Source organism: Hesperophylax consimilis, chromosome 13 (assembly GCF_061612785.1).
Source record: "Hesperophylax consimilis isolate HC1 chromosome 13, BYU_Hcon_1.0, whole genome shotgun sequence".
NCBI classification, from domain to species: Eukaryota; Metazoa; Arthropoda; class Insecta; order Trichoptera; family Limnephilidae; genus Hesperophylax; species Hesperophylax consimilis.
The window spans coordinates 27590619-27611852 of NC_142848.1; the positions used below are offsets into that span (position 1 = coordinate 27590619).

At 35.5% G+C, this 21234-nt stretch overlaps 1 protein-coding gene across 1 annotated transcript in view; it reads right to left on the minus strand.

The window, feature by feature from the left end:
* LOC149418700 (phospholipid-transporting ATPase ABCA3-like) overlaps positions 1–21234 on the minus strand; it is a 79643-nt gene that overhangs the window by 43973 nt on the left and 14436 nt on the right. Inside the window, exon 6 of the mRNA XM_089639150.1 lies at positions 16295–16456. Within this exon, the coding sequence (XP_089495276.1) occupies positions 16295–16456 (162 nt within the window). The remainder of the gene's footprint in view (positions 1–16294; positions 16457–21234) is intronic.

Below are 21234 nucleotides of genomic sequence, written 5' to 3' on the forward strand. Positions count from 1 at the left end.
ATCTGAGCCATCCCATTGCTGTATTATTAATGTCTAAATATAATAATTTTTTAAGGAGCAGCTCGTGGGAAACCGTATCAAAGGCCGTATAACCGTATAAGTCCAAAAATATCGCTATGGCTTTGTTGCCACAGTCCAGCTCGTTTCTAACTTTGGTCAATACCTTTAATACAGCATCACTCGTACCTTTATTCTCTCTGAAACCGAACTGGTTGTCGGGGAGTATTTTCTATTTTTTCTAAGAATAATAATAAAACTAAGATTAACAATGAGTTATGGGACCAGCCAACTCATAACCGTGCTTTTTATACACCATGATACTTAAGCCATCGATACCACAGGAAAAAGACATTTTTAATTAATTTATAACTTTAGTATCTTCATAAATGTTTGTAGTTTTAAATTCAAAACTATCTCCTGTAACTTGAGTACCAGGTATAAACTTGTTAACAAGACACATTTCGCTGGTTTTATTTGCACTGCACAAGTGTTTTGCGAATCTAGGACCAATATCACTGAATAAGTTATTAACATGGTTAGTAATTATATGTGGATTCTCCTACATTGAGATAATGTTGTTATTGATTTTCAATTTTTTTATGGACACTTGCTCCTTTCGGATATTTATGGATTCCTTTACAATCTTCCACTGTTGGTTGGTATTTCCATTGACTATTCAGTTTCCTTCTGTTATCTTCCACTGTTGCTTGGTATTACCATTGACTTTATTCAGTTTCCTTCTGTTATCTTCCACTATTGCTTGGTATTTCCAATGACTTTATCAAGTTCCCTTCTGTAATACGCTTGCTTTGTATATTTTATAATTTTTTGCATCAGTTTCTATATCTTTTATAATAATCCAGCAATTGAATATTATTAAACCTCATCGACATTTGTTGTGCAGTTTGTCGCGGGTTTCAGGCATTTGATAATTCCATCATTTATCCAAGGTTTTAAATATTTCATGTTATGTTTTACACTTTGTACAGACGAGCAACTTTTCACATACATTTTTAAACACTTTGTAAAATTTCAGCATTCTGACTGCCATGATTCCTCCTTTAATTCGGCCTTCAAAAGATTGTTATCTATGACGGTTTTTATTTTTTCATTATCCTTTGCTATTTTCTTTAGTCTAAAGCTCATAAATCTCAGCAATACTGCATCATGATCTGTTATGTCAGTAGTGAAGACAGTTCCCTGTGGTTCAAATTTAGATTTTACCATAATGTGATCGATGCAGCTTGAAATAGTAGAAGAAACTCTTGTAGGTGAAATTATAATAGGCTTTAAACCATGAAAAGCCAAAAGTGAGAGGTATTTGTGAGTTTTCACGTTACTCAAAACCAAAATATTAATATTTATGTCCCCACGTAAAATGATTTCCTTATTTTGTATAGATGTAGAATCAAGCAGGACACTCAGTGATTCAAGGAAACTATCTATATGAGTCTGGGACGGAGATCTGTAAATGGCTATTAAACATAAAGTATTCGATATATGCATTCTTAAGCAGTTTGCGCCAGGGAAAACAACTTCCTCAACAGACTCCTGAAAATTTTGTGTTACATAGGCAACTACATCATCGTTTTGTAAATAGTTATTATTTGTTTTATAAACTGTGTATCCAAGGATGCTAGGTAGATTGCCTAATTTTTTAACCAAGCTTCTGTAAAAACTATTACCTCAGGACGATGTTCAATGGCATCAAGCTTAGTTATGGTTTCATCAAAGTTTTTACTTAAACTTCTAATGTTCATACAAAGTAAAGAAAAGGTTGAATGTTTCAAATAATTTTTACAAGTAAATGAATCATTAATTGTTAAATTAGGTTCTGTATTGTTATCCAAATCAATGTTTTTTCCTAAATCAATATTCATTTTTAATGCTTTAAGTATTGTCAGTGCCTTTTACCATTCAACTTCTATATTCTATTGAGGTCTTCTTCTTGTTTTATTTCTCTGATTTTTTGCCTTCATCTTCTTTCATTAGAATGGATCCATTTTTAAACCAAATATATTTGTATTTGAATTCTCTTCCCTTTATTTTAGTTATCCAAAGCAGTTCCTTAAAATAAGGAGATAGGGACTCTCCTAGGAATATCATTTGCTCACGGTTTGAGATCACCTTCTTGTTCATCAATAGTTTTAATTTTGTTTCTGGATTTCTAATTTTTAGGAGAATTTTTTCCAGATAACCTGGTTTTCTGTCATATTGCTGATGTAATATCCTCTGTACTTATTTAGACAGATGACCTGGTCTTCTGTCATATTGTTTTATTGCTGATGTAATATCCTCTGTACTTATTTAGACAGATGACCAGGTCTTATGTCATATTGATGATGTAATATCCTCTGTACTTATTTGGACAGATGACCTGGTTTTCTGTCATATTGCTGATGTAATATCCTCTGTACTTATTTAGACAGATGACCTGGTCTTCTGTCATATTGTTTTATTGCTGATGTAATATCCTCTGTACTTATTTAGACAGATGACCAGGTCTTATGTCATATTGATGATGTAATATCCTCTGTACTTATTTGGACAGATGACCTGGTTTTCTGTCATATTGCTGATGTAATATCCTCTGTACTTATTTAGACAGATGACCAGGTCTTCTGTCATATTGTCTTATTGATGATGGAATATCCTCTGTACTTATTTAGACAGATGACCTGGTCTTCTGTCATATTGTCTTATTGCTGATGTAATATCCTCTGTACTTATTTAGACAGATGACCAGGTCTTCTGTCATATTGATGATGTAATATCCTCTGTATTTATTTGGACAGATGACCTGGTCTTATGTCATATTGATAATGTAATATCCTCTGTACTTATTTGGACAGATGACCTGGTCTTCTGTCATATTGATAATGTAATATCCTCTGTACTTATTTGGACAGATGACCTGGTCTTCTGTCATATTGTCTTATTGATGATGTAATATCCTCTGTACTTATTTGGACAGATGACCTGGTCTTCTGTCATATTGTCTTATTGCTGATGTAATATCCTCTGTACTTATTTAGACAGATGACCAGGTCTTCTGTCATATTGATGATGTAATGTCTTCTGTACTTATTTGGACAGATGACCTGGTCTTCTGTCATACTGTCTTATTGATAATGTAATATCCTCTGTACTTATTTGGATATTAGCATTTTTTATTAGTTTTATAACAGTTATTTTGGGATGTTTATCAATATTTTCCTCAATTCCTGTTATTTCAATAGTCATTGAGATTAGACTGTTCTAAGCAAGCCATTCTAGTTTCCTTATGTTTAATAATTTTATTTGCCAAATCATTTTTTAAGCTTTCAACTTCTGCTTTAACCTCATTCATGAAGTCTTAGAGAGTAATTATGTCAACATATTTTTGACAAATAAATTTGGTTGTTTTTTTGAAATTCAGACATATTTTTATCAATATTTTCGAGTATTTAGGTTTTTATTTTCTCGAGCTAATCTACATAAGACGCAAATTTTGTAAAAACATCTTCTTCTGGGTTAATATCTTCAGGTGCATTATTCATTTTGTTTATGGACCTTGCTATTGTATTTAGTGTATCTTGGTCACCCTCGCAGTAGATTGTTAGTTTGGCAGAAAACAATATGATGCGCAAGAGCGGTCTGAAACAGCGAAAGCAAGCAAGCCGAACGGCCCGAGTTGGAAAGATGGCGGTGGAGTTGGCCAACCACAAGAGATTCACTTAGATAGTAAATAGATGTCAATTTCACTGTTACTATTTTGCGATGTTAATTATTTAAAAATCACTAAGTAATCTCGCTTCAACGCACAAAATTCATATCACAATTGATGCAGTGAATACTTGGGTAAATCTCGCAAACTATTTCGAATTGTATCGTTCACCGATATACACAATTAAGACAAGTTTTTAACGGGTCACTTTTACTGTGTGTTATTTGGATTCGGTAGGTAGGTAAGTAAATGTGGGTAATGTAGGTAAATGTAGGTAAGGTAGGTAAAAACTATGAACCTTACTTTTCTACGCAGAACTCGGTTTATAAGGATTCTTTACCGATCCATGAGACGATAGAAATGACGACTAAATCTTAACACTCTCTGCATTGTAACATCTGCCGCCTGGAGAATCAACACATGCGTACAATTTACCTCTTGGTATAAGAGTGAAGATAATAAAAGTATTTGGAATTTCAAAATAATAATATCTTTATTTAAAATGACCAGTACAAAATAATCCTTTAATCATTAATTTTTTTTTTTTAATTTTCTTTATTCAGTGTTTTGTTGGTTATTACAATTATTGGGTATGTTAAGACCACCAAGCTAGGCACATGTTGGTTACATATATAGATTACATTAAAATAATAAATCAAGTATGAAATATAGAAGAAATTAAAATAAGTATAAAAAGTATAAATGTAAAAGAAAATAAGGAGTATGTATAATTAGAGATGGCAAAATTTAGCATTAATTTTCAGATTTTTTAGCATTAACAATTGGAAATTTAGCGTTTTATAGCATTTTGAGGCATAATTTAGCGTTTTGTAGCAAAATAGAAAGCGCATATTTTAAGTATTTTTGGTAAAATATATGTTTAACCTTCATTTGCAAGTATTTCCACGTGAAAGATTATAAATAATTAATTTTAATATTAAATTAATAAGGAAGGAAACTCTAAGTACGGGTCGAACACAAACACAACAAATGCAGATTGCGATTAACATCAATAGGCGTCATTTATTTCGCACAAATTGTGTAATGTCAAAAAGCAATTTTAGCCTACAGTACAAAAATATTAAATATTTACACATAAAATAGTAACAAAATTATAAAAAATCGTAGGAAAGGCTTCCAAAAATGAAATAAAGTAGGCATAATACTTTTCCCTGCACATTCACATGAAACTACCTTCGTTATGCATTTTTCTCAATTCTTCTTTAGTTGTACTGGACTAAATATTACTGTATCAGCTTCTCCAATTTGTATGGTTCTTTGACTTCTGAAATACGCTATATTCTCGGAAAGCATTTAAATTCAGCGTACAGTATAAATTAAAAATATTAAATATTTACACATAAAATAGTAACAAAATTGTAAAAAGAGGTAGGACAGGCTTCCAAAAATGAAATAAAGTAGGCATATTTGAAATACAGGTAAATACAAAAAACAATGGAAAAGGCACTTTACTGATTGAATGATAGCATTGCGCACGTTTCAATAGTGGGCTCCTTCATTCTCGTACGCTTGTCAGTCAATACCCGGTATTTTCGGGAAATTCGCGCCTATTTCGCTATATAGAATAATTTAGCTGAAATACGGCCAAAATCACGTTTTTCGCGTTAATTCGCGAAATAGAAATCACTGGAAACACTTTCAAATGCCTTGAAACGCAAAGAAAACTTATAAATGCCCTATTTTCGAACAATAAATATTTTTTCGCGTTTTTAGTTAAAACGTAATTTTTCCATCTCTATGTATAATCAATGTATTGATAATTCTTCTATTTATTTATAACGTTTTACATATTTGATGTTTATAAACCGTAAATTACTTTGATAATAATAATATAGAATGCATACTATTAGAAATGTTTTCAACAACTATCTCATATAATATTTATTAGATCTTTATTGAATGTGAATAACCTAACTGTAACTGCATTCTTCTATCTAATTACATGAAATAAATAAAGTACCAACATGTATTATATTATTTTATATAAGAGAGGAACAAAATATATCAAAATAATATAACAAATTAAAAGAAAAGAGAAATAAGCATCGGTACCTATACTACCTACTGTATAAAGCAAAAATCAACATAAATAATAATTATTTCATTTGGTAATTATTTACTATTCCATTAGTTAGAAACTTCCAATCAATACAGAATAAATTAAAATTTCGACCGAACTGAATTTATGTCCAAACCTCTGTAGTCTGTGGACTGGGAAATGAATAAAATAGTTTGTTTTGACGAATAAACAAAGAACAACTCTGGAAGATTAACTAATTTTATAGTGATTTGTTTTTGGGGTATTATGCCGTGTTTCGCTACATTCACATCTGCATTCATAATCATCATGTGTATTACACATCTGCCCTGATGATGGACACTGCAATACTGTCTGAAACGTTAGCTAAAGAAGGAGGTCGCGCAACATGGCATAATGCCCCAAAAATAAATCACTATAATACTTTTGGCCGTGAAAATCTCAAATCATACGTGTAACTATGTAATTTGTATAAAAATGCCAAATCGTGTAGAGTATTAGTATCTCTGGTTAATAACAAATTAATATATTTTATATCTTGTTAAGGGTTTTTTAATAATATTTATTGATCTTTATTGATTGCATTTAAGTACATTGGTGAAATGCTGTGCGTATCTCCTGTAGTTATAGTAACTCATGCGTTGAGAGCAGGCACACTTTATAACATAAGCAGTTTGAACAAAAATAAAAAAACAATACAATACAATTACATTTAAAATAAGACAATAAATACATATTTATGGGTTGTGATTATTTATTTTTCATTAAAGCCCTGAAAACAGTCAAATAACACCAAAATACTCTCAGAAGAAAGAATAATTTACAAAAATAATACGTACTTACATAAAGGGAAATAAACAATTAGGAACATAATATACACTAGACTATTATGATATAATGGACTAGTTTGTAGTGTGCGAATGCATTCATCAATCCTGTTCTAAAAATAATTGACAAAAATAATAATGGAAGAAAAAAAGATTATACATCACATAAAAAGTAAAAAATCACATAGCTTTAAAAATATGCATCATATAAAAACCCCGAATACGCCATGCATAATATTGTATGACATGCATATATTATTAATTACTATGCAAAAATATATATTTTGTTGCTAAACCTTGAGAATAATTATATAAACTCACTATCATTATTGTAAGGTGATTCAGAGGGAGAGATAAAAAACAATTATTAATAGTCATCCAACTTCCGTTCATCTAATTTTCAAGTACACTACTGATTGTTAAACTTATTCAATAAAAATTGCTTACATTTCAGAGGGCGGGAATAGGTTTGCGGATTGAGTTTTCTGAAGCTGAAATGAACAAAGTTAAAGATGCAACGAGGTATTTTTCTTTAAGTGCATTTACAAATGTGATACAGTAGATTCAGCGCCGGTCTAGTGCGGGCGCAATTGGAGCAGTTTACTCCGGACGCCAACCTCCAAGGCGCCAAGGCTGATAATACTTAACACGTAACACAGCGCCCTTAAGGTTTTATTAAAATCATTCAACAAATATATATAAAATAAAATACGTTTATATAAAATCATTCAACAAATATATGTAACTCATATATAAAATAAAATCATTCAACAAATTTGCTTACGTTTCAAAGGAGAGGAAATAAATTTTTGGATTCTTGGTTGATTCAGCGACCGGGTAGCTTAAAAAACGTAAAAAACTGTAATAAACCTCGGCGGTGGCACTGATCAAACTCCCCTCCACCACCAGCTCCCGCAGCACCAAAGTGTTGACGTCAAACATACTGGGGAGACCGTCAATAGAAGAGGCCATTATGCTCTCTTGGTGTTGCTGCAGGAGGTCCACCGCTAGTCCTTTTCTCCTGGATTTCTCTGCTACCATCCTTGAAGCATTATTAAATGTCAATTAATAAACATATATACCTGAATGAATTAAACAAAGAGTCAGGGCAAACAATTACTAAATGCAACAGTTAATTTAACGCCGTTTTGATTAATACTAATTGAGAAAAAGATTCCAACCTGTCTCGCCCGACGCTTCATACTTTCAAACCGAGCTCGAAGCTGTTCGACAGAATGGTGGAAAAATCCATCACCATTAAATTCGGATACAATGGTTAACCGTGTTACCTCTCGTTGTTTGAAGCTGACAGCGTCAGTCTCTTTGTTGGTGAGAATTTGGCTATATTTCCTCACCAACAACTCAAACCGATCGCACTCAGCTGCAGAACAAATTGCATCGTTTCCTAAAAACAGATTTCATATTTATAAGTAATGAGATCGTAACAAGGAATCTCTGATATGAACTTAAATGTTCATGTAAAATATTATATTTACAAGGTGCGGCAAAATAGACAGTGCAGTTTTGAAGCAAAACTTACAGAAATGGGGTTCATTTTATTTTATTCGGTACATCATGCCGTTTTATGTATCAAGTCATGAAGATGACATCAGAAAGATGATAGCCCCCAGCAGCGATACATTGATGAAGGCGATTTCTGAAGTTTTCAGTGGCATTTTGGCACATCTCGACAGGTATAGTGACAATTTCCTTCCGAATTCGATCCTTGAGTTCTGCCACGGTGTGAGGCCAATGTTTAAAAACATTTTCCTCCAGGGAGCCCCACAGGAAGGCCCGCTGGGGGGCGATGAAAGAACGGTCTGTTTCAAGAAACGTGCAGACGGCGAAGCCCCGGTGTTGTCCGAATCCATCCCCATGTTCCCGCTAGATAATTTTTTACACATGACAACACTTCCTCAATAAAAAGTTATTAAAGTGGCAGAATACATGCACATAAAACATAATTACGTATAAAAATAAACAACAACAAAAACCGCCGCCATAATTCATTACATAGCGGAACTGAGCATTCCAGAAGGAATAAAATGCAATGATTTTAGAAAGTTCCCGTTTAGGACGGGTTGTTTTGGAGAATTTGAACAATTCTTCAAATTTCAAAGTTAATTTTCAAGTTCTGTGAAAGACTTTTTCAAGTTCTATTATTATTTCAGTTCTGTCAAGCTACTATGTACTAGCCTATAATATAATAACAGAACTTGAATGGGACTTTCACAGAACCCGAAAATGAACGTTGAAATTTAAAGAATTGTTCAAATTCTCTGAAACAACCCGTCTTAGTCTCATTCCTCAGCGATTATTAAAAACACTGGCTAAGGCTAGCATTACACTTGTAAGTTTTTTCGTAAATTTACGACTTCTAGCCAATGGGCGCATTGGATTTTCAAAATGCAAGATGCCCATTGGCTAGAAGTCGTAAATTTACGAAAAAACTTACAAGTGTAATGCTAGCCTAATATTACTGCCGACAAGTACATAAAGGTTTACTAAAATACTTTTGTAATGAATAAATTTGATAATTTAATTAAATACCTACAAGGTTATATTATTTATTCACAAAGTTCATTATGGCAAATAGTGTATAATTTACATTACTTACAGTAGGTTGGAATCCATTGTAAGTTTTAAATAAAATTGAGAAACTCTAAACAATGAAGAATCACAATTATCACAAACAATCAACGATGGCGTGAAATAAGTTTCGACAAGCTAATGAAAATACGAAATGTTGCCAGCGTATAAATAATTCCTGTCTCGGAAAAAAATAATTCTCTGTAATAAATGCCCGATTCGTATTTCATATTTGTATTTTAATAAAATCGATGTGAATAATTGTTCAGTTTCTCCGAAATAACTGGTCCGCGAGCTGCTGTGCTGAACACCCCTTGTAGTCTGTTCAGATCAGTTAGAAGCCAAAAGCACCATCATTGCACAAGCAATATTTTCTGCTTATAGTGATTGAAGGTCTTCATAATCCGGAATGTTTGTCTTTCTTTAAAAAAAATTAAATACGGAAACATAGAAGGGTACAAAACCTTTTCTGCCGAAAGGGCTGTTACTTATGTGATAAATAGACATAGACTAATCACACACTATATGTATCTTCCACTATTCCAATTATTGCTCATACACAACAGCTCAAGTTCGATTCTATCATAAGATTGTAACGATTAAACATTACAAATTAAAACATTAACCCTTAAATGCATGATTTATTAATTTTTCTTGAAAAAAATATATTTTGTAGATATTTACATGCATGCAAGGAAATATAAAGAATTAATTTTTTTTGTAATTTTTTAATGATATTTGATTAAAAAAAAATTGTTGCAGATTTACAACACCATGTATTTAATAAAAAATAATATGAACAATTTACGTATGAAAAAAAAATAAAACACCTAAAAAAATTGTTCAAAACTAATAAGTGTACGGGAAAAATACGAGTTATTACATATAAGTATTGTATTATTGTATCTACTTACCTAAGAAAATCAAAATAATAACAGCAAAACCAAACTGTAATTCTAACCTCCAACCAATTTTCGAGAATCTTCACTTTGTTAAAGAAAAAGTGACATTTGACATTCACGAAAGAAAAAAAAGGTGATGTCACTCGATAAAATATAGTACCGTGAACTTGATAATTCTAAAACGGCATGCATTAAGTATACACCAAAGAGTTAAAGGTGGTTTGAACGGTATGTTGCCGTTTTGCAACAGTATGCATTTAAGGGTTAATCAGATATATTATAGACATAGACAAATCACACACTTACTCTCACATATTTTGGTTCCTTGGAACGGGCAATTTGCCTAGTTAGGAACCAATAATTTCGACCTGATAAGGTACAATAATCTATAATCACTAAAAATATTTTAATTATATCTTGTATCATATTGTACTGTGTGTAAATCTAAAGGAATAAAATAAAACATTGTTTTCAAGTTGTTCGCTGAAGGCTTTGTACTGACAGCCTCCGTGGTCGAGTGCTTACGATCCTTGGCTACGAACCCACCTTTCTCTCCATCTCCTTCCCCTCCTAACTATGTTTTATGGACAGCATATAACACAAACGCAAACTGCCAGGTTGGTATTGTGTTTGGCATACGCGACCGTTTTCGGAATGCAAAAAGAGTCATTCGAATCGGTCCACCCATAGGAGTGAGCGGCACCTAGGAATGCAAAAAGAGTCATTCGAATCGGTCCACCCATAGGAGTGAGCGGCACCTAGGAATGCAAAAACAGTCATTCGAATCGGTCCACCCATAGGAGTGAGCGGCACCTAGGAATGTAAAAAGAGTCATTCGAATCGGTCCACCCATAGGAGTGAGCGGCACCTAGGAATGCAAAAAGAGTCATTCGAATCGGTCCACCCATAGGAGTCAGCGGCACCTAGGAATGCAAAAACAGTCATTCGAATCGGTCCACCCATAGGAGTGAGCGGCACCTAGGAATGCAAAAAGAGTCATTCGAATCGGTCCACCCATAGGAGTGAGCGGCACCTAGGAATGCAAAAAGAGTCATTCGAATCGGTCCACCCATAGGAGTGAGCGGCACCTAGGAATGCAAAAACAGTCATTCGAATCGGTCCACCCATAGGAGTGAGCGGCACCTAGGAAGGCAAAAATGCAACTCCCATGGGAGTGATCAGCAGCCAACGAGTTAAATAATAAATTCTTAAGTACAAATAAATCATTTTAAAGAGACCCTTGCATGTAGTGGTGTACTGGATTGATAAAAAAATAATTCAATTTGGAAGTTAGGAAGCTGAAGAATGAAACAAAAAACATTGTGAAATTGAATCGCGACTCTTAATTGACAAAAATAACTTAAATAACGCAAAAAAGAATTTGCGATGTGGGCGGGGAACGGCAACGAGGAAGGCTATGAAATCTAAGTATTTGGAGAAAGCATAATAACATACATAAAATAAATCATTTACACAGTAAAATGTGGTAATTAATATAGTAAATTTAATTGGTATGCATTATGATAAAAATATAAGGAAACAAATCATGAAAATAAATTAATCTGTTAAGGATATATTTTTTAAAATCATGAGTCAGCAATAATTATTTTTGTCATTGATATTAATTAATCGTATTGTTGAAGGAATAGTCCAGTCAAGTTAAACATGAAAAGGAGGTTGTGCTTGCAAAAGGTCCAGTCATTCTGAATTTTTTATATGTTGTTAGGACCTAAACCAGTATTAAAAAAAAAATTTTGCAACTTCGAAAGTGCTGTGCGAGCGGCGGTGGACCTAAAAAACCAGGAAATTTTCGGATTTTTTTCAGTTTTTGCTCAATATCTCAGTAAAGGAAGGGTCTGACCGGTAAAGTCTGTATACATACTTTTAAAGAAGACTAAATTTGCTATAATTTGAGACCAAAGCAAGCTATATAAAGCCATTGGTTTTCAAGATACAGTTCTTCAAAAATAGGCAATTTTTTCCAAAAAGTGAAATTTTTTCGAAATGGTCACTTATTTTGTAAAATAATTTCTAAAATACGCATCTCACGTCAAATATTGTATAAAACAAAGTTGTTGTAAATTTAATAATCTTTTATTTAAGACTAGATTGATATCTGTAGACTAAACGGTTCTCTCAAAAATGGCAGATAACCAAAAACAGTCAAAAGTGGATTTTGGGTGAAATGCAAATAAACTGTTCTCACGTTTTTTAATGTTTTTATTTATCAAACAGTTAACAGATATTTGATGAAAAAAAGAAAAGATATTACATCTATCGGGAATTACGTCATCTTCAAACATTGTTTTATATACCTACATACCAAAATGCTTGTACAAACATCATGGTACCTACTATAAGGACAAATTACATGTACACAAAAAAATAAAACTAATATAAATCATGTAGGTATTGTGTCTTGGTTGCCAAATCATGTCTTTTTTTTTATCTTAGCTGGGAGAGGCGCCCAGTCTGTAGTCGGGTCATCTTCATCGTCCGAGCATTTCAGCTCCACATCCGGGACGTTAATGCAAAATTTGCCACCGCATGACTGACAGAGGACTGAGCAGTGGAGCCCAGCCTTTCTACACGAGCAGCTCCCAGAGCATCCTTTATTGCATTTACACGAAATTTTTCGCAAAAGGGCAGGAGGTGCGGGATCCATCGTGGTGGGGATGGGGGTGAGTACTTGAGAAGACAGCTTCCACCCCCATTCAGTGGGATTCAAGTTGACTCCCCGCCACTTCTGCACTTGGAGGTAGCACCTTGCTGCATGGTGGCCTGCAGCATCTTCCGTCGGTGGCAAACGGGCGAGGTTTATGTTTGTTGAAGTGACAAACGTCTTATACCTCAGGAAATCCAAAGTATCCCTCGCGATGTCACCCCCATATAGAGCCATGAAGCACTTGATGCCTGCTTCACTCATGGCTTGTGAGGTAGAGTCTGGCCGAAGGAAGACCTCCACTTGCTCAGCAAGTGGTTCACTCTTGCTCAGAAGTGTGCTGATTTTGGTCTTTCCTTGGCCAAACGGTGCTGAGGTGGTATCGCACCCGGCAAACGCGTGGGTAAATAGTACCGTTCCTGGTAATTGTCGGGAGTCCTGGTTGTTGTAGGAGGTCGTAGAGTAGTGACAGCAACCAGCTTCTCCCTTCGTGCTCTTCTAAAGACGTTTGTCTCTTCAGCGCCTAAACCATTGAGAAGAACGAGCAGGTCGACATCTTCTCCCACTATGACGACCCGATCGGCATCTGCTTTTTTTGATAACGCCATCATGACGATCTCTCGATCAGCATCTTCTTCGGCAACCGCCACTTCTACTCCCTCCTTCTGAAAGGCGTCACAGAGAAGAGTTATAAGGCGTCTCTTATTGTTTTCATTGCCCAAAACATGCTCTTGAGCAATTTGAATTACTGTGGATTCATCGAAAGTCAATTCGTAGCTGGAATGAGCTGCGTAGCGCCGGAGTCGTTCCGCTGTTTTGGTGTTTTTTTTTGGTAGCATCTTCGGGGTAGCCGTCAAAAACGATGGAGACGTTCTTCCCAAAGTGGTTTCGGACGTAGGTGGTATAACGCGCCAAAAGTGCTCGAACCGTGCTTTTCCGCCACACGACCTTGTGCAAGAGGTAGCCAACATCCAAAGTGACGTGAGTGCTGGCATCTATCGGCGTGTGGCTGGAAAGAGGAGTGAAGGCAGAGTACAGAGTAGATTTTGTGCCCTTGCGCATCCCTTGTGCATTGAACAGAGACATCGGGAACGGGGCCAACTCATACTTGAAGTCATCCTGTAAATCCTGTTCAGATTTCTTTGCAATACACACTCGCTGAAAAATTGTGAGCGGATCCACATCCACTCTTCTGTTTTTGTCCGGCAGTTTAACGGTTGAGGTGATCGATGCCAGCGTGGTAACTTTATTTTTCTGTTTTATTACTACCTTGTCGTACATTTTCCCCACAATTTTCATTACTCCTTCCGTTCCAACTCTCTGGGCTGTGTGGCAATTAATTTCAGGACCTGCCAGTAAACCACTACTGATAGAAATTAAACTGTCAGTTTTAGGAAATGGAGGGTGGAGAGCAAACCAGTTTTTTAGTTTTTCCACATCACTATTATCTCGGATGATTCGAGAAGGTCTCATGTCTACATGCTGCTCTCCAGTATGACATGATAAGCTGCAAAAACTTTCCAGTTCTTCACAAATGTTCAACATAAACACCATTCCTGTTGTCCACCTTGCCAGAACACTTTCGGAGATTCCTCATCGTTGGGTCTACCCACCGTAGGTTTTCATGGATCGCATCAGCTTCTGCTCAATTGTTAGGTCTGACCACAACCCAGACCAAAACTTGTCAGACCGGCAAATGGTGAAGGATCCGTTTGTGATTCATGTAATACATGTGATACATGTCGTATTCACTTTTATCCATCCGATCTTATAGAGCCATCATATCCTGAAGATAGAGGTGCGCGCTCTTATCATACAAAAAATGTCCAGCTGCGTGGAAAAAAGGGAGCATCTTGTGGACAGTGTACAAATGAAGGTTCCAAACACCAGCACGCTCTGCCTGGATGAATAGTTTGATCAAAGTGGTCATACGAAAGTATTGGATCCACAGCTGTGATGTTGGACCATTCGCTTTAATTTTCTCCAAGGCACTTTTAAATTTTGCCTTTAGTATTTGGTAGGTATCAATTTCTTCTGCTGATATAGTGAGAGACCTTTCAGTGTCTCGCAGCAATTTTTCAGTCTCGCCTCGCTCCTCAGGAGTTATGTCAACCTCATAAAAAACAATGCTGGCCAGTGTGAGGTTTGCCAAAATGTGGGCTCGAACAGCTCGTGAATATGCGTGCCCATTCATATGGGTACCCATGGGTATAGGTACTAATGGGTACTTGAAATTTGAAATAGTCGTAATTGTATTATAACCCTAGGATAAACCCACGATGATTAATGGATTTACTTCACAGCACAATATAACCATAAAAAGACGCGAGAACAGTTTATTTGCATTTCACCCAAAACCCACATGTGACTGTTTTTGGTTATCTGCCATTTTTGAGATAACCGTTTAGTCTACAGATATCAATTTAGTCTCAAATAAAAGCTTATTAAATTTACAACAACTTTATTTCATACAATATTTGACGTGAGATGCGTATTTTAGAAATTATTTTACAAAATAAGTGACCATTTCGAAAAAATTTCACTTTTTGGAAAAAATTGCCTATTTTTGAAGAACTGTATCTTGAAAACCAATGGCTTTATATAGCTTGCTTTGGTCTCAAATTATAGCAAATTTAGTCTTCTTTAAAAGTATGTATACAGACTTTACCGGTCAGACCCTTCCTTTACTGAGATATTGAGCAAAAACTGAAAAAAATCCGAAAATTTCCTGGTTTTTTAGGTCCACCGCCGCTCGCACAGCACTTTCGAAGTTGCAAAATTTTTTTTTTAATACTGGTTTAGGTCCTAACAACATATAAAAAATTCAGAATGACTGGACCTTTTGCAAGCACGGATGTACATCTTGACTGGACTAGAAAGAAATCATAATTAATTGGTTCTGTAATAAAATAAAATTTTGTAACTAATGCTAGTTTGATGGACAAGGTAAAAGTAATGGTAAAACTATAATAGTGTGATTTATATCGATTTAAAGCATCCAATAATTGAGAGCCACCTCTAGGCTGGAGCTCCGAAATACTTGTTAAACCTGCTTAATTCTGTGCAAAGGAGGGCAGTCCTTCACATTGATAATCGGTTTTTAAAAGACCGATTGCCATCTCTAATGCACAGAAGCAATGTAGCCAAGCTGAGTCTGTTCTACAGGTATTTCAATGGAGCCTGCTCAGAAGCGGTAGTAGCATTGATCCCCTGAGCACAGGTGCACATGCTTGAAACTAAACATACACGAGCGGAACACCCTTTCATGGTTGATGTTGGCTTCATGAGAATGGGTGTCGTTTCTTTGACTTGTTCTTGTATAAGTCGGCTCGTATGTGGAACGAGCTTCATTAATAAATCCCTTCCTACAGCCCCTACCTTAACCCGCCTCACAACCCTACCCAACCGGGTGGCGGTATATTTCCCCTATCTTTACACTGAACAGACAGGGGTGCTCTTGCGAGCTGTTATATTAAAAAATTTAAAAGTGATGTCGACAATTCACAAAAGACCTTTTGACTACTAGTTCCCAGAAGCCCGACTGCTTACCTTGATTCCGGAGATCTTCTCCGCCACGAGGCGTGCCACGGTGGTCACCAGGGCCGGCAGCAGTCCCAGGACACTGGCCACCGGGAGGAGAATGCTGAATCGGATCCAGAACATCTCGTCATGCTCAAACGGGGGGTATGGAAACTGCTGGAAGCTCAGGGACTGAAAGGGAATAGTTTGTAGGTTAGGTAAATGCCAAGACTGCCGCCTCTCGAACAACAAATAATTCGTACAAATGTGATCTATGCCGATTTTATAGAAAATAGTTGTCACCAATTTACATAACATGTTCCTGGGTCCTAGAGTCCTGAGTCCTAGAGTCCTAGGCATCAGAGAGGTCAATAGAATTGATTGTCTGTTTGTAGGGATTTTCATATCTGAAAATGGGGATATTTTGTACAAAAAGTCCTCATTGTTTTGAAATTCTACAATAACTGTGTCTTAGTAAAACCTTCTAGCCACCTTTCTGGAAATGTTCCTTTTCAGTGGTTCTGTTCGAATTTGCTCCGAGTTTCAAACCAATTATAATTTATATAAAGTAACTGATTTAGAATACAGATGGCGCTAGTTTACACCTTCTTTAAAGGCAGCCAAATTATGTTATTTAAGTCCCAATTTTGATTAGGGAACTCACTTCTCTTGGATAGTTTCTAGCTAAAGGAACCCAAAGTGACAATTATATTTGGCTCTCCGTTGGTGGAGTAATTTCCACAGAGTGTCGGTAGCAATATAAGCTTTGGAAAAAGCAACAATAAAATCGGTGTAATTTCAACTTCCACAAAGTGTTTTAAAAAAGTGTAAATTGATAGATGAAGCACAGTTACATTTAAAGGCTTTGAATAATCTAAATCTACCCACTGAAAGTTGGGACATATTGTTAATATATATCTTATCAAACAAATTGGATAGTGAAACCAGAATGCACTGGGAACAATATCCGATAAAAAATAAAATTCCTACCTATGAAGAGTTTCTGAAATGTTTGTACGACAGAGTACAGGTTTTAGAATTTTCAACGCCAAGCGATAAGCAACATACACAAGTCAAAGGATTTTCTCATAATTTTAAAAAGGAAGCCATGGTTTCTATATCCTCGCAAAAATTAAAATGTATAAATTGTAATCAAAATCGTAAAATTTATAATTGCCAAAAATTTTTAAATTTAGAAACAACAGACAGAATTACAACAATACGCCGGTTAAAAGCTTGCCTAAAATGCTTACCGGTAGGTCATAGATTTACTGATTGTAAAAGCAAATATAACTGTCGCAAGCGTGGTATGAATTCACACAATACTTTGTTACATTTGCAGAATGAGGATAAAACTCCAAATCATCAAGAAAGTAGCACTTCACTTAAGGAGCCTTTAGTTAGTAATCATGCATCGAAAGCATCCAACAATTTTATTTTATTATCCACGGCGGTAATTAATATACGAAATAAAAAGGGAAATTTAATTAAGGCTAGAATTCTGTTGGATTCAGGTGCGCAATCTAATTTTGTTAGCAAAGAGTTTGCCACTAAATTACAATTAAAAATTAGGAAGGCGGATATACCTATAACAGGTATTCATAAGAAAGTTCTATATATCAAAAACATTACTGATTTAGAAATATCTTCCAATTATTCATCTTACACAAAGAGGATTGAATGCCTAGTATTGGAGGAAGTGACCATTAACCTACCACAAATCTCATTTCAGAAAAAGGATGCCAGCATTCCCTAAGGATTGCAGATGGCAGATCCTACATTTAATGAAACTGGCCCGATAGACATGCTGATCGGGGCTGACACCTTCTGGGAGATTTTACATTCTGACCGGATGAAGATTCAGGATTCCGGACCAATACTGCAACGAACTGAATTCGGATGGCTAGTATCCGGACCAATCTTCACTCCAAAAAAAAGGCCAGTAAAAACATGTAATCTTTCACTCAGCTTAATACACAAGCAAATTGAAAATTTTTGGAAATTAGAAGAACTAAGTCCTACTAAGCATAGAAGTCACGAGGAGCGCGCATGTGAAATAAATTTCAAGGACACGCATAAAAGAAATGACGAGGGTCGTTTCACGGTAAGATTACCGCAGCGCCCCTGTATTAAACAGTTGGGCGAAACACTGCCTATGGCAGAAAAAAGACTCTGTAATCTGCAGAGGAAGTTTTCTATAAACCCTAATATGATGGAAAAGTACAAAGAATTTATGCAAGAATATCATGATTTAGGTCACATGACACGGTGTGAAGCGCCGTCTCTGGATTGCCGCCATAGCTCAGTGGTCAGAGCTGTCGACCGGAAATCGAAGGGACACGGGTTCGAGTCCCGTTGGCATCATGTATCTTTTATCAGGAGATTTTTCAATGTGGATGAGTGTTTCAGGCGAATAATTATTGCTTGTAAAATAATTGTTACCCTTTGTGCTATGCATAAAAAAAAATCTTGTCTTAAAAACATTAGTGTACCAAAAAAATAATAATTAAAAATTATTGTTATTTACCGCATCATGCGGTGTTGAAGGAGTCCAGTACAACCACCAATACTCGGGTAGTATTTGATGGATCATCAAAATCATCTACTGGAGTATCTTTAAATGATGCCCTCATGGTAGGACCAATCTTACAAAAGGATTTATGCGCGCAATTACTATTTATCAGAAAGCACCAGTACGCATTAACAGCTGATATCGAGAAAATGTAAAGGCAAATATTGGTGCAACCTGAAGATAGGGATCTGCAACGCATAGTATGGAGAAACTCTCCCGATGAAGAAATTCAACATTATCATCTCAATACCGTCACCTATGGTTTGGGGCCTTCATCATTTTTGGCAACCAAATGCTTGGAGCAGTTGGCAAATGAAAATCTCGAAACAAATTATAAGGTCAGTCAAATTATAAAACATAACTTTTATATGGATGATTTGATAACTGGCGATGAAAGTGAACAAAATTGCCTATTAATTAAAGAACAATTAATATCCATCTTGGCATCCGCTGGAATGAATTTGCGGAAATGGCGATCAAATATACCCTCATTATGTTCAAAACCAGAGGATATGTCAAGTATGATTATTAGTGACGAATCGAATGACGGAAAAATATTAGGTCTGTCATGGAATAATCAACAGGACAATTTTTTATACACAGTGAATCCAATAAATAAGCAAATTCAAAGCAAGCGTGAAATGCTGTCGGCCATAGCATCTGTATTTGATCCTTTAGGATTAATAGGACCAGTTATGTTGGTCGCAAAATTAATAATGCAGAGACTGTGGCAGACAAATATTCAATGGGACGAAAATATTCCAATTGACATGATGAATGCATGGGAATCTTATACAAACGAATTACCGCTATTAAATAACTTGCAAATTTCTAGAAAAATAATTTGTCAGAATCAAGTAAACTTGCAATTGCATGGATTTTGTGATTCTTCAGAAAAGGCATACTCTGCTTGCATTTATATGATATCTACTGATGATTTGGGTAAAAAATATTCCAATTTAATAATATCAAAGTCGCGAGTAGCGCCTCTGAAAACCATATCTCTTCCCAAATTGGAACTCTGTGAAGCTGTTTTACTATCGAGATTAATGAATTATATACCTGATATAGTTACAACTTACTGGTGTGATTCTCAAATAACCTTATGTTGGATCAAGGGACAACCTGCGAGATGGAACACCTTTGTTGCCAATAGGGTAGCTGAAATCCAAGAATCAAGCCAACCTGCACAATGGAAGCATGTGAAATCGGAAGATAACGCCGCGGATGTATTATCTAGAGGTATTAGACCTTCTCAATTATTGATATCCAAAATTTGGTGGCACGGGCCTACTTGGCTAACGCTAGAAGAATCCAGTTGGCCATGCAGTGAATCTACGTATTTAGATCCACCTGAAGTGAAAACAAAAACTGCACTGTTGGCAATAGTAACACAAGATTGGGACATTTTTAAGAGGTACTCAAGTCTAAACAAATTGCAAAGAGTAACAGGTTATTTACTTAGATTTTTATTTAATTGTAGGAACGCATCGCGCAAGCGTTATGGTCAATTGACAGTAAGTGAATTGGATGACTCTTTGAATGTTTTAATATCCCGAGCACAAGCATATTCCTTCAGAGAAGAGATACGGCCTTGCAGGCGAGCAGGGATGTTTGGAGGGGTAGTAATCTACGTTCACTAAATCCTTATTTGCATAATGATTTACTTCGCGTGGGTGGCAGGCTTTCCAAAGGAAAATTGTTATCAATAAATCAACAACACCCCATCTTGTTACCATCACATCACTGTTTAACTGAGCTAATTATAAAAAATTATCATTATTTGCATTTGCACGCAGGCACTCAGACTTTATTGGCAATAGTCAGATTGAAATTCTGGCCAATAAATGGAAAAAATATTGTAAAAAAGATAATCAAAAAATGTGTAATATGTTATAGATCAAATCCCAGGACGATGCAGCAAATAATGGCAGACCTTCCAGCGGAAAGGGTTACCGAATGTAAACCTTTTAAGATGACTGGTATAGACTATTGTGGACCATTTATGATAAAGTCGGATATTCACAGGAAAACTAGTAACGTTAAAGCTTATATATGTTTATTTGTATGCACGGTATCAAAGGCCATACACTTAGAACTTGTACTGTCTTTGAACACAGAAAGTTTTTTAAACGCTCTAAAACGCTTTATAGCACGTCGTGGAAGGCCAAATAAATTATTTTCCGACAACGCTACTAACTTCAAGGGCGCGAACAATGAGTTGAAAGAAATAAATTTTTAGAAAGAAAATAAAATAAAGAAAGAAAAAAAATTATAATTTTTTATCTAGCTCTAGCGATGAAATCGAAAATTCAATATCGAAACTTGCAATACAATGGCAGTTCATTCCCCCAAGAGCGCCTCATTTCGGAGGACTTTGGGAAGACGGAATAAAATC